We start from the raw sequence: 14,938 nt of genomic DNA on the forward strand, positions 1-14,938 counted from the left end.
TTAATTGTAACTTCTGTTCAGTCATTTTATTGGCTAATCTTATTCTAGCATATATTTTTGAATTTTTGCTAGATTCTCTTCTATTGTCAGTAGCTTAGTCATGTTTATAGCATATGTGCCTGTGTTTGTGTGTTTTTACTTTGGCAAAGTAGTTGTATGTATCTCAATTTTAAAACAATAACGATTTTTGGTTCTACGCAGGTAATCATTTTATCTGCTTGGTGTGTTTACGTTTTACTGCCGTGGAGAATGCTTGCTGGGCTGGGACTGGGGGAGAGGGGGCTCAACAGCTTGTCTATTGCCTGTTCAATCAGAGAGAGGGGCCGCTGCTGCTGCTGCACGGAATGACCGAGAGCAAATGAGCCGTAAAATTAAAGAATCTCTGCAATAATGAATAAATAACCAATCCAGAGTCGACCAATGCCCCACCAAGGAATTGCCACAAATATGCAATAATAGTATTGAACTAAAACAACACATGCACTAGGCCTAACTGTATATATGTTATGCAATATGTGACTTGCCACCAATTAAGCCACTTGATTTTCCAGTCTATTTTACCATTTACTTTGTACAGTTGTATGTATATGCCTATATTCTAACACATTTTAATTTCACCTTTTGTAGGATTGTTCTGAAGAGATGAACAACCGGCAGGTATCTGATCCTTCCACTCAGGAGTCGTTACCACAATCAGATAATGGAGCGGTAGGAGTAGCAATAAACAAACAAGATAATGTCCCAGATCTACCCTCTTCAAACTGGCGGCATCCCTCAAAAACCGAGGAACAAACTTTTTCTCAACCGGTGGATAGGCCTAACACAAGAAATGGAACGTTTAAAACCGACGCACCTGCAACGCATAATACCGACGTTGATGGAGCCGAATGTGCCACTGTGGATCATTTCACGACACACAGTCATGGCACAGATTCCTGTCCCAATGAAAGTGTTACAACGAGCCCAGTAGAGCAAAATGGCACGGGGACGGAGATTAGTCCCACCACTGTGATACTGGAGACAGATGGAAACATTTCGGTTCTACCTGGCACAGTGACCGGGGACGGGGTAAGAGTCCGTTATTTTATTACTCAGGCATGACGCGAGTAAAAAGCATGCCCAGAACATAGCCAGTGGCTGATTTCATCTGTCAAGTGTAAACTGGTGTGCTGCCTAAACGAATTTCACTTTCCTGTGAGCATTTTGCTGGTGTTCCGTCCCAATGCATTACTTACTGCAGAGCAGGGTGTTGCGGAGTAGTTTGTAGCGCTGCAGGCCCTCTCCATTGTTCTATTCCCTGGGGACATATCAAACCAAATAGCGCCCTTTGTGTGGAAGTGATGGAACGCATCATGATTGTAGCCTAATCGAAACAGAATCATTAGAATGAATAGTCCTACATTTATAATTACAAAAACGGTGAAATGTGCAGGAACAGATCAAATTGATCGGTGATAATTAAAGACTTTTCGACATCAATCATATATATTTGTGTTTTTAAATAACCGTTAAACGTTAATTGTTTCCTTCAGGATGATGATGACGAAGGAGGAGATGAGAATAAAGCGAGGGGAAACTGGTCCAATAAAATGGACTTCATTCTCTCAATGGTTGGATATGCTGTTGGTTTGGGAAACGTCTGGAGATTCCCATACCTAGCCTTCCAAAATGGAGGAGGTAAAGGACACATATATGTTGCAAAACAATTTGATTCGTTTGCACCCTTCATCAACTGCATCTGCTATTCTCAGCAAAGAAAACAGAATATATAAAATAATTAAATCCCTATCTGTTTATTTATTTTGGAGACTTTATTCGTTTTAGCGTTTGACTATTATTTCAATAGCCTATTTTAATAAATTAAATAATAATAAATGAACAATTTACATAAAATAATAATGATCTTAACAATTACAATAATAATTATGTGATTCGTTTAATATCGATACTAATGCAGTTTATATTATTAAATAAAACGAATAATAATTGTGATTCAACTACAATTTACATTTATATGCTGTGAAATTACATATTTCTTGTCCAATAATTTCACCATTCAGCCTGTTTCATGCAAAAGTGTAATCGGATTGAGCTGCCTGACATTCAACTCCGTTTCCACTTCCTTCCTGAAGGTGCTTTCTTGATTCCTTATCTAATCATGTTGGGTCTTGCTGGAATCCCCATATTCTTATTGGAGGTGTCCTTGGGGCAGTTTGCAAGCCAAGGACCCGTGTCCGTATGGAAAGCAATCCCTGCTCTTCAAGGTAAGCCAAACAACAGCGATCATACTTGAACAGTACGTAAGCATGGTCTGTTTTTTATTATAACCTATACATTTCAGGTGCAAAAGAGTCATTTCTATATTTCGTCTCATTCGTTATTTTAGGTTGCGGGATTGCCATGTTGATAATATCAGTCTTGATAGCAATATACTATAACATAATAATGTGCTGGACATTGTACTACCTGTTCGCTTCGTTGAAGGGCTCACTCCCCTGGGCGAACTGCAAGAATAAATGGAACACTCAACACTGCAAGGACAAAGACATGCTTCTTCTTGGTAAGTATTCAGAAGACAGAACACCTTCCAATTTGGAATGCAAGGATTCGTTGTTGTTAGACATGTTTATTGTGAGAAAATACTGTGCATTTAATTTATTCAGGGATATAAAATCCTTTGGATTGTAAGTCATATAAATAGGCCACAATCGAATACTATGGCAAAGCATTAATGTAAGGTACCGTGCAAATGCTTACTTGACACAATTCTTGCTGGAGGGCAGGCTACTGTGACGCCCTCTAGCGTCCATCTGTTCTTCTTGCGCTGCATCGTGGATTTATTCATACCACCTCAATTTTAGCCACCACAGAACTTTAACTACTCACACATGCTACCACCCACTTTCTTCGCTTTTGTTCTCCTGTCAGATTCATGCATTCTGCGGGATGCAAACGCCACCTCTATAAGGAATACTACACTATGTTTGTCTGCTGATGTCATTGGGAATCTGAGCAAACTCACTAACATCACATCTGAGATCAACAAAACCTATGTCAGCCCAAGTGAAGAGTATTTTAAGTACGTATTGTTTATTATGTTAGGCTATGTAATACAATTTTGAAAAAATATGTCTGCTGTGTGTGTGTGTCAGTGAAAATAACATCTTATTGATTTGAAGGCATTGCGTTGTAGCCTGATGTCTCCCACTCCCTCTCGCCATGCAGATATAATGTACTGAACATCTCCAGAGGAATAGAATACCCAGGGGAAATCCGCTGGCCTCTGGCCCTCTGTCTTCTCTTGGCATGGGTTATTGTCTACGCCTCACTGGCTAAAGGAATCAAATCATCTGGGAAGGTAATCATTGTCACTTTCCAGCCAACATACATATATTATTCTTTTGATGCTTTTGTTGTGGTCATTGGTGTCTGTTTTTGGATTGTTGTCTTTGTGCCTATGTTGCTGCACTGATTGACAATAGGATTATAGGATTATTAAAGTTTTTCTATTTTATTGGATTGGATTCTGTTGGATTCTGTTCTATTCTATAGGTGGTGTATTTCACAGCTACGTTCCCCTACGTGGTGCTGGTGATTCTGCTGGTCAGAGGAGTTACTCTGCCTGGAGCTGGGGATGGCATCCTCTACTTCATCACTCCCAAGTGGGAGAAACTCTACGATGCCAAGGTGTGGAAGGATGCTGCTACCCAGATCTTCTTCTCCTTGTCAGCAGCCTGGGGTGGACTCATCACGCTGTCCTCCTACAACAAGTTCCATAACAACTGCTACAGGTGAGCAGGGTTAAACCTTATGGGATGGTTTCCTGGACACAGATTCTCTATTGGGTATGCTTCTTACTCCAGAACTAGTCTTAAGGGTCCAGGAAACATGCCCTACATGCAAACTATACTGTAGATGCAATTTCAGACTGTCTTTGATCTTTTAGGGACACCATCATTGTGGCCTGCACCAACAGTGCCACCAGCATCTTTGCAGGGTTTGTCATCTTCTCTGTCATCGGGTTTATGGCTCATGAGCTGAAAGTGCCAATCGAACAGGTGGCTGATGGGGGTAAAGAAAACCGTTATTCTAGTCTATTAAAATAACTTTTTGAGGTAATATTAGTGTAACTAGACAGTTCTGTTGTCTTGTGATTCTGCAGGTCCTGGCATAGCCTTCGTAGTGTATCCAGAGGCCCTCACCAGACTTCCTCTCTCTCCTTTCTGGGCCATCATCTTCTTCCTCATGCTACTCACCCTGGGACTGGATACCATGGTAACTATTGTTCTGATTTCTGTTTTCTGTGGATGTAAGTGTTTGTATTTAATTACTTGGTGGTCTTTTATTTAAATGTTATCTTTATTTAACTAGGCAAGTCAGTTAAGAACACATTTTTATTTTAAAATGACGTCCTACCAAACCCTCCCCTAATCCGGACGATGCTGGGTCAATTGTGCGTCGCCCTAATGGTTCATTAGGTTGATAAGACCTCCGCAAGGTCTTCGTGGTTGATAAGACCTCCACAGGGTCTTCGTGGTTGATAAGACCTCCACAGGGTCTTCGTGGTTGATAAGACCTCCACAGGGTCTTCGTGGTTGATAAAACCTCCACAAGGTCCTTGTGGTTGATAAGACCTCCACAAGGTCTTAGTGGTTGATAAGACCTCCACAAGGTCTTAGTGGTTGATAAGACCTCCACAAGGTCTTAGTGGTTGATAAGACCTCCACAAGGTCTTAGTGGTTGATAAGTCCTCTGCAAGGTCTTAGTGGTTGATAAGACCTCCACAAGGTCTTAGTGGTTGATAAAACCTCCACAAGGTCTTAGTGGTTGATAAGACCTCCACAAGGTCTTAGTGGTTGATAAGACCTCCGCAAGGTCTTAGTGGTTGATAAGACCTCCACAAGGTCTTAGTGGTTGATAAGACCTTCACAAGGTCTTAGTGGTTGATAAAACCTCCACAAGGTCCTTGTGGTTGATAAGACCTCCACAAGGTCTTAGTGGTTGATAAGTCCTCTGCAAGGTCTTAGTGGTTGATAAGACCTCCACAAGGTCTTAGTGGTTGATAAAACCTCCACAAGGTCCTTGTGGTTGATAAGACCTCCACAAGGTCTTAGTGGTTGATAAGACCTCTGCAAGGTCTTAGTGGTTGATAAGACCTCCACAAGGTCTTAGTGGTTGATAAGACCTCCACAAGGTCTTAGTGGTTGATAAGACCTCCACAAGGTCTTAGTGGTTGATAAGTCCTCTGCAAGGTCTTAGTGGTTGATAAGACCTCCACAAGGTCTTAGTGGTTGATAAAACCTCCACAAGGTCCTTGTGGTTGATAAGACCTCCACAAGGTCTTAGTGGTTGATAAGACCTCCACAAGGTCTTAGTGGTTGATAAGACCTCCACAAGGTCTTAGTGGTTGATTAGACCTCCACAAGGTCTTAGTGGTTGATAAGACCTCCACAGGGTCTTAGTGGTTTATTGTAAGTATGTGTAGTACCAAGATTATGTCATTTTGCTTTCTGTTGCTCGACGGAATCTATTGTATTAACTAAGTATCTACTGTCCCTGTCTCAGTTTGCCACCATTGAGACCATAGTTACGTCTGTGTCAGATGAGTTCCCCAGATATCTGAGGAAGTACAAGGCCCTCTTCACCCTGGGGTGCTGCACCTCTTTCTACATCCTGGGGTACCCCATGATCACAGAGGTAAGGCCTAATCTGATCCTCAGCATTCACTCATCTGTAGCGTTTACCATAAATGACGTATGCCTTGAGAAGGCGCTGTGTCGTGCGCTGCTCTGCAACAACTAGATCCCGGCCCTAGTTATTTTGTCAATATCGCAAATGTATTATACAGTTTAGGTGTCTGAGTGGCACGTCTCAAACACTAAGGATGCACAGTCAAACTAATAGAATGACATTGAGAGTCAGTGAGGCTGTGTAGAGGACTGCTATGTTTTCAGTGCTCTGATGGGTCTTGTATCCCATCCTGGCAGAATGGAATGTATATGCTTCAGCTGGTGGACACATATGCAGCCTCATACTCTCTGATCATCATCGCCATCTTTGAACTTGTTGGAGTATCATACATTTATGGTGAGTCATGTATAGTCTTGACAGGCACTGGTCCAGTGTTTGTACAGTTTTTTTTCAGACTGTATTCGAAAGATACCTTATTCGACAAAGACCTTATTTGGCATAAGCCTTCCTGTAAATGTTTTCAAGACATGCTTTACTAATTGTGGTTGAGTAACATTATCAACCTTGGTACTGTGTGTGAAAGGACTCAAACTATCTGGTTGTTGTGTTCTAGGTCTGAAGAGGTTCTGTGAAGACATTGAAATGATGATCGGTTTCCAGCCAAACATGTTCTGGAGGTTCTGCTGGGCCTTTGTGACCCCCACCATTCTCACAGTAGGTGCTACCATCCTCAGGCCAAGATTAAATATATTCTGTATTCTCATGTTGCTCTGTGTGATTTTATATAGAACATGTTGCTTTCAGCATAAGAAACGGTATTAACTGCATAAAAATCGAATTACATGGGCATTGTGCATCACTTTACCATGTCAGTCATATTGAGTGTTTCCATGAGTGTTCTAGTCCAGGGTTTCCCAAACTCGGTCCTGGGGCCCACCCTGGGTGCACATTTTGGTTTTTGCCCTCGCACTACACAGCTGATTGAAATAACCAACTAATCATCAAGCTTTGATTATTGAATCATCTGTGTAGTGCTAGGGTAAAAACCAAAACTTTCACCCAGGGTGGGCCCCAGGACCAATAACGTGCACCCTGTTCTAGCCAAATGCAGGGGCTTTATCCCTTCTAATAATTATATTTCTATAGTTCACCTAATGCTCAGTAGCCTTTAATGTCTTGGTTGTCCCTGTCTTCTGCCTGTACTACAGTTTATCCTAGGTCTGAGTCTGTACCACTGGAAGGTGATGACCTATGAGACCTACACCTACCCCACCTGGTCCATGGTGATGGGCTGGCTCATGGTGGTGTGTTCTGTTATCTGGATCCCCATCATGTTTGGCATCAAGATGCACCTGGCCCCCGGCACCTTCATCCAGGTATGAAATGATTTACTGTAGCTATCCCCCTGCTAAAGACATTTTATGTAGCTCCCCCCTCCCCCTGCTAAAGACATTTAATGTAGCTCCCCCTCCCCCTGATAAAGACATTTAATGTAGCTCCCCCTCCCCTGAAAAATACATTTAATGTAGCTCCCTCCCCCTGATAAAGACATTTAATGTACCCCCTCTCCCCTGCTTAAGACATTTAATGTAGCTCCCCTCCCCTGCTAAAGACATTTACTGTAGCTCCCCTCCCCCTGATAAAGACATTTAATGTAGCCCCTCCCCTGATAAAGACATTTAATGTAGCTCCCCCTCCCCTGCTAAAGACATTTACTGTAGCCGCCCTCTCTGCTAAAGACATTTACTGTAGATCCCCTCACTAAAGCCATTTACTGTAGCTCCCCTCCCCTGCTAAAGACATTTGCTGTAACTCCCCTCCCGCTACTAAAGACATTTCCTGTAGCCACCCTCCCTGCTAAAGACATTTACTGTAGCTCCCCTCCCGCCACTAAAGACATTTCCTGTAGCCACCCTCCCTGCTAAAGACATTTACTGTAGCTCCGCCCTCCCCTGCTAAATACATTTAATGTAGCTCCCCCTCGCTCTTCTAAAGACATTTACTATAGCCACCCTCTCTGCTAAAGACATTGACTGTAGCTCCCCCCTCCCCCACTAAAGACATTTACTGTAACTCCCCCTCCACCACTAAAGACATTTGCTGTAGCCCGCTCCCCCACTAAAGACATTTACTGTAGCCCCTCCCAGCTAAAGACATTTAATGCACCCCCCCGCTAAAGACATTTACAGTAGCCACCCTCCCTGCTAAAGACATTTACTGTAGCTCCCCCTCCCCTTGCTAAAGACATTTACTGTAGCTCCCCCCCCCTGCTAAAACATTTCCTGTAGCTCCCTCCCCTGCTAAAGACATTTACTGTAGCCCCCCTGCTAAAGACAGTTACTGTAGCTCCCCTCCCACCACTAAAGACATTTCCTGTAGCCACCCTCCCTACTAAAGACATTTCCTGTAGCTCCCCCTGCTAAAGACATTTCCTGTAGCTCCCCCTTCCCCCGCTAAATACATTTCCTGTAGCTTCCCTCCCCTTGCTAAAAACATTTCATGTAGCTCCCACATCCCCCTGCTAAAGACATTTACTGTAGCTTCCCCCTCCCCTGCTTAAGACATTTAATGTAGCTCCCCCTCCCCTGCTAAAAACATTTAATGTAGCCCCCCTCCTGCTAAAGACATTTAATGTAGCCCCCCTCCTGCTAAAGACATGTACTGTATCCCCCTGCTAAAGACATTTAATGTACCCCCTCTCCCCTGCTTAATACATTTAATGTTGCTCCCCCTCCTGCTTAAGACATTTAATGTACCCCCTCTCCCCTGCTTAATACATTTAATGTAGCTCCCCTGCTAAAGACATTTAATGTACCCCCCTCCCCTGCTTAAGACATTTAATGTAGCTCCCCCTCCCTCTGCTTAAGACATTTACTGTAGCTCCCCCTCCCTCTGCTTAAGACATTTAATGTAGTTCCCCCTCCCCTGCTTAAGACATTTAATGTAGCTCCCCCTCCCCTGCTTAAGACATTTACTGTAGCTCCCCCTCCCCTGCTTAAGACATTTAATGTAGCTCCCCCCTCCCCCTGCTAAAGACATTTACTGTCGCTCTCATTTTCCATGTTATGTAGTGGTCCAATAATGTATCCTAATAATGGTTAATTTAGCATAATAATGCCTAAGGTAGGTTGATAGTGAAATTGAGATGCTTGGTAAGATCATCCTACAAAAGAGTGAAAATAATTGGAATATTCTTCTAATGCTATGTTACTACACTTGTTCCAGGACATCTGGCTCAAGGGACAATGGTTTTATACAACAGTGTTCTAATGTTGTCCTGATGTGTGCCCTGGTATTATGACATGTTATGGTGATGAATTTTACTGTGTTTCAGCGTCTGAAGCTAGTGTGCTCCCCTCAGCCAGACTGGGGTCCCTTCCTGATGAAGCACAGAGGAGAACGCTACAAGAACATGATCGACCCGCTAGGAACCAACTCCCTGGGGCTCAAACTCCCTCCTAAAGGCCTGGGCCAGACCCAGTGCTAATGTCTGTTCCTGGACAAGTGACAAAGTTCACCAACTCTGCAGTAGTCATCTGTTGTTCGCTCTATTCAACGTTTGCACACTTTTCTATAGATTACACAAAGGGAAATTGAAAGTCAAAGTCCAAGATTATGCATGTTGTCTTCTGACAAAGACCGTCCCTTTAATACAGCAGTAGGCCTATGATCGATTTTACAGTGAACAGGGCTGATTTGGTGCCTACTGTGCTTAATCTCCAGTCTTCCACAATGCTGTTTATTTTATTTCTATTGAACTATTCTGAGCCCACTGGTTAGGAGAATGGTTACAGACATGTCCTCCCAGTACTCAACACTGTTACTAAATAGATTTGAAAAAAAGAATGAGTTTTGTTGTGATGCATGTCATTGTCAAGAAATCTGCAATAGGAAACATGTTGATGAAAGATACATTGCCACCCCTATCTGTTTGCGTGTGCTGTAGCATAGTTATAGGTAAACATGCCATGTCAGCTGCTCAATGAACTAATAAGCACATCCCAACAGAGAAAAACTGTGGCTACAATGAATGAATCAACCTCAAACTTCCCCTGTTCTTAAATGACACTGCCTTTTGTATAAGCAACGTGTAACTTGTATGTCAATTAATTTGTGTTGCATGTGCCTACAACGGAATCAGAAAACACCGTAATTTGTCAAGAATAATGTTGATCATGCCGTTCTTGTATGTCATGCTTCTATTTGTCTTTGGCTGCTGAGAGTGTTTCTAAATGTATTGTATGCTTGCACTTGTTTGAATACAGCCCTCCTCTTCCCTTGTATGTAGTCACAAAGCATGCTTGGAGGCTGTACTATTGAATCTACTGCATTACGCGTAGCCATTACACTTGTAGTTTCCATCCGGCAGAGGCGCAAATAGATGTTGTGCAGGGGTATTTTGGGGTGGTAAATCAGTTTACTAATTGATCTCTGAGATTTCTGCCCCATGAGAATACGACCAAGGGACGGTCCAAAAACACATTACCCATTCTGTCATCGTACTTAGAATATGCCAATATGAATCTACTGTGTTTTCCATTCTTTTACATCAATTTAGGATATACAAAACCAAAGATGGTGTGCTTAGTGAAAGATTTGGAGACAGAAACATCTACGGGAAGTTGAATATACTGCCAGTCAATTTCAATTTGATCACAAATGTTTTCCAGCATGTTTATGCCACATCTTCAGGTAACCTTTGGCCTTTGAGATGTACTCGAATTTTAAAAGATTGTATGGATTGAAAAATAATTTAAGTTATTAGATTGTTTTAAATAGTGAGCTTTTTCAGCACTTTATGGATATTTGAGGCAATACCCCAGATTTTGTATTTATCTACACAATTGCGATATGTATATTTGCCTTTATTGTAAATGTTGAAAATACAACTTTAAGACTTGGATTCAATCCGACGCATGCTATAGCGCAGCTGCGGTATAGGGGACATTTTGCCTTTGAAAAGGTCATTTACACTTGAGCCGACATTCAAAGCGTTAACCATGAATGTGAACTACGCAAACGGCTGGGAAGTAGCCTTTAACAGGCACATTGTCAGCTGTCTAGCGCAGTAGCATTATAAACCATGTTCGGATTCAATCTTGGCCTAAACCTGTTGAAATCCTGAAATACCTATATTAATATACATTTTGTGTATACTGAACAAAAATATAAACGCAACATGCAACAATTTCAATGATTTTACTGAGTAACAGTTCATATAAGGAAATCAGTCAGTTGAAATAAATTCATTAGTCCTTAATCTACGGATTCCACATGAACTGCAGAGAGGCGAGAGAAACGCACACCTGTTAAAGCGAGGTGCTGGCTAGAAGAGTTAAACACTTGAAAATGAGATCCGCACACTCTAGGAGCTAACTCAGATGCAATAACTTAATAACCTCATAACCAACGTTTCGACTGACAAACTGTCTTCATATAAAGACGAACACTGCGGGTCACTAGTTAATATTAGTGTCAAAGAACACACACGTGTCTGTAATAATGGCCGTGTTTGGTTTGATATCATTGGTTAATTTACAGCTATAAATATAACATATAAAAAACACAAATGAATAGCATTCGATCATAGATACAATTAGGCTACATAGACCTACAAACATTTTCAATGAATAGCACAATTACAATAACCACAAGAATGGCTTCAGATCAAAGTCTACGTTGAGACCGAAGGGAGCAAGGTTATTTTAATTAAAGACTCAGGCAGCCTCTCGTTTTAATAAATTGTCGAGGTCAACCCCTCTCCTAGGGAGGGTGAAGTGTTCGATGTCGATAGAACGTAGGGACAAATCGAGTGGTTCGCTTCCAAAAAGTGGTCCGTAACTGGATACGTAGAGTTCTGTTTTTTTTTACCACAAGGACAAGTTATAGGATAAATAACTGCCTTATTGGAGCACGTGATAACACATTTGATTGGGATTTGTTTCCCTGTTTGGGGGTGTTTGAAGGAGCTACATTTGTAAGTGCCATTGCATTACGCGCAGCCATTACACTTGTAGTTTCCATCCGGCAGAGGCGCAAATGGACGTTGTACAGGGGTATTTTGGGGTGGTAAATCAGTTTACCAATTGATCTCTGAGATTTCTGCCCCATGAGAATACGACCAAGGGACGGTCCAAAAACACATTACCGATTCTGTCATCGTACTTAGAATATGCCAATGTTTGTAAACGATTCCCTTAATTTGTTCAGAGAATTTTGAATAGCAATAGTAAAATCGCAAGAATTCTTCTTTTTGCGAGACTGTCCTTGAAAGATATCATGTTTCGATTTGTTTTAGATTTTCTCAATGGCAGTATTAATCTGACAATTTATCCCCTCGAATTTTCTGTGTGTCTCAGCCATATTTCTATCAGAATCTGATTGTTTTTGGCAGATTCTTTCAAAAAGGGCACAGCCTTGGGTTGGCATAGGCCTGCCCACTGGGGAGCCAGGCCGAGCCAATCAGAATGAGTTTTTCCCCACAAAGGGGATTTATTAGACAAAAATACTCCTCAGTTTCATCAGCTGTCCGGGTGGCTTTGATGATCCCACATGTGAAGAAGCCGGATGTGGAGGTCCTGGGCTGGCGTGGTTACGTGTGGTCACCGGTTGTACATACTGGCAAATTCTTCAAAATGACGTTGAAGGAGGCTTATGGTAGAGAAATGAACATTTAATTATCTGGCGGACATGCCTGAAGTCAGCATGCCAATTGCACATGCCCTCAAAACTTGAGGTATCTGTGGCATTGTGTTGTGACAAAACTGCACATTTTAGTGTCCTTTTGTCTCCAGCACAAGGTGCACCTGCGTCATGATCAAGAATAAAATGCAAAACATAGTTTGTTCAAAAACAAACTTGCTTTATTGCCATTTTCACTACAGATTAATTAAACACTCATAAGAGCAACAATTTAAGACTACTTCCATTTGAATTAAATAAAAACAATGAGTCAGAATGAGCAACATTCTGCTACAGTACAAGATGGGCACATCATTAAACCAGCAGATTTTAGTAATGCAAACTTTATTTACAAAACATGAATTCCTTCATGCCATGCTCCTTCCTTCACTTTGAGAACAGAATCCTTCAGGTTTTATGAGTCTTAACTTCATAGATGAAAAAGCTGCAAACAGTGGTATAAACTAACAAGCCCTGGAAACAGGTTTGGGGTCAATTCCATTTCAATTTCAGAAGTAAACTGACATTCCAATTCTGATTTTCCTCAATACTTCTGTATGACAATAAATAAATAAAATTGGAACGTCAGTTTACTTCATGAATTGAAATGGAACATACTCCAACCCTGCTGAAGGCTCAGAGAAATGTTATGGTTTGACCATGGAATTCTAAAACCTAAAAAAGGACAGGTTAAGTTACACATATTACAGCATTTTGCACATGAAAACTGTACACTATAACCCTAACTTGACACTTAAAAGCATTGTGGTTAGCACACATGAGTATATACAAACAATTGTGCCACGATACTAAACAGAAACTAGTCCACTAATAGAATATTATACAATGACAGGTTCTTTTTTTCAATTTATACACAGAAGAGGGGATTGCCCTGAAAAATAAGGCCAGGATAAGACATGGGTTTGGGGGTGGGTTTCAGAGTGGAGGCTGGCTAACACATTGGATAGACTGGGTATAGAGGTGGGGTTAGGGGTCACTCATTGGATAGACTGGGTATAGAGGTGGGGTCAGGGGTCACTCATTGGCGGTTGCTCTTTATCCGCTCCAGCCTCTTCTTGAGGTCGTCGAGGTTGGCGGCAGGGGACGAGGAGCGTGTGGGGCTGTGGGAGTGGGACTGCTCCTGCTGGAAGTGGGACTCACGGGACTCCTTGAGCTGAGACAGTTTGCTTTGGAGCATGTCTGTGGAGGAGGCCACCGAGGGCTTGGACAACAGGGACGTGATGGGACGCGTCGGTCCACTGTCCCCCTCCACCTGCTGCAATAGCTGAGCCTGCTGTAATGACAGAGAGAAGGAGGGAGAGGAGAGGAGGGGAGAGAATATATAGAAAAAAAAGGTAGAAGGAGAGAACAGGTGATAAGGTTTACAATTGTGTGACACTAGCTATAATATAAATGGGGACACTCATCAATAGCTATAATATAATGGGGACACTCATCAATAGCTAAAATATAATGGGGACACTCATCAATAGCTATAATATAATGGGGACACTCATCAATAGCTAAAATATAATGGGGACACTCATCAATAGCTATAATATAATGGGGACACTCATCAATACAGCAAGTATTACAAATCTACATCGTAATATAAATATATAAATCTAAATGTGAAATTGGTAAGCCAAGTTGCATCAATGGGATCGATATTAAACTAACCCTGGAGTTGTTCTCCAGTCCCTGTCTCTGTCTCAGTATTTTCAGTCTCTCGTAGTACACAGCAGGTTTCATCTCCTCTCCGTTCAGAGGCACTGAACCAGAGTCTAGGCCATGTTGGGGAATCACTGGAACAGAGAGAGAAACATCACACTTCAACTCTTCACAGCTACTGAGCTGCTTTTTAACCAGTACAGCAGATGCATATAATATCAACGAATTGACATACAGTAGCTAGATACTAGTAAACCACAACAGTAATAACACTCCTTATACCAGAGCACTGGAGCCAATGTTATAGGATTACTAAAGTCTGTGGGTTGGCCATGGTAGACACTAGTCATATCAGATAAAGTATCAAAAAGGTAAAGACCAATAATTCCCTTTTAATCCTGCAGGGTTATTACCTGTGCTAGAAGGCTGGATCCTGCCTTTGCCCTCTCTCTCAGACTCAATCATGCGCAGGCCTCTCTCCACGTAACTCTGAAAGAACTGAGACGTGTTCCTCAGGAAGGGCTCCAGGTCAGCGTCTGAGTACTTCTGTTTGTACTCATACAGCTCCGTCAGACCCTGGAGAGAACACAACATCACAACACACACAGCCAACTTAAAACAATTCAGGAGTGGGACTGGAAATTAATTTAACCAGTTATGAGAACACATCTTTTACAATTAGGAACTGAGCAGGGGGATGAAAACAGTAAAACTAAGGTATGAATACACAAACAGGAATAATAAAGAAAATAAATCACCTCTTTTGTGTTTTCCTTGGAACCAATCTTCTTGAAGATCTCAGAGAGGATGTCGCTCACTTTAGCTTTCGACATCCTGTCATCCTGGAAGCAGGAAAAAGAGATTAGGCTTCATGGAAGCTTGACAATTCTCTTTA

At 41.9% G+C, this 14,938-nt stretch overlaps 2 protein-coding genes across 5 annotated transcripts in view; one reads left to right on the plus strand and one right to left on the minus strand.

Annotated features, from left to right (window-relative positions):
* The first annotated feature begins 700 nt into the window (after positions 1–700).
* LOC112219028 (sodium- and chloride-dependent glycine transporter 2-like) lies at positions 701–9,880 on the plus strand. Its single transcript, XM_024380253.2, has 15 exons — positions 701–708; positions 951–1,068; positions 1,533–1,677; positions 2,133–2,264; positions 2,387–2,560; positions 2,929–3,079; positions 3,226–3,358; positions 3,553–3,791; positions 3,947–4,071; positions 4,163–4,275; positions 5,566–5,697; positions 5,988–6,087; positions 6,305–6,405; positions 6,900–7,067; positions 9,026–9,880. Exons 1-15 carry the CDS (start codon positions 701–703, stop codon positions 9,176–9,178), a joined length of 1,992 nt encoding a protein of 663 aa, XP_024236021.1. The 3' UTR covers positions 9,179–9,880.
* Positions 9,881–12,529: 2,649 nt separating this feature from the next.
* LOC112218880 (cytoskeleton-associated protein 5-A) overlaps positions 12,530–14,938 on the minus strand; it is a 40,164-nt gene continuing 37,755 nt past the window's right edge. For all 4 annotated transcript variants that reach the window (XM_042301772.1, XM_042301771.1, XM_042301770.1 and 1 more), the window contains 4 exons: positions 14,802–14,885; positions 14,457–14,619; positions 14,053–14,177; positions 12,530–13,666 (listed from right to left, as the gene is read on the minus strand). In XM_042301772.1, the coding sequence (XP_042157706.1) occupies positions 13,412–13,666; positions 14,053–14,177; positions 14,457–14,619; positions 14,802–14,885 (627 nt within the window). In that variant the 3' untranslated portion in view covers positions 12,530–13,411. The remainder of the gene's footprint in view (positions 13,667–14,052; positions 14,178–14,456; positions 14,620–14,801; positions 14,886–14,938) is intronic.

The sequence above is a fragment of the Oncorhynchus tshawytscha genome, linkage group LG19 (genome assembly GCF_018296145.1).
Source record: "Oncorhynchus tshawytscha isolate Ot180627B linkage group LG19, Otsh_v2.0, whole genome shotgun sequence".
Lineage (NCBI taxonomy): Eukaryota > Metazoa > Chordata > Actinopteri > Salmoniformes > Salmonidae > Oncorhynchus > Oncorhynchus tshawytscha.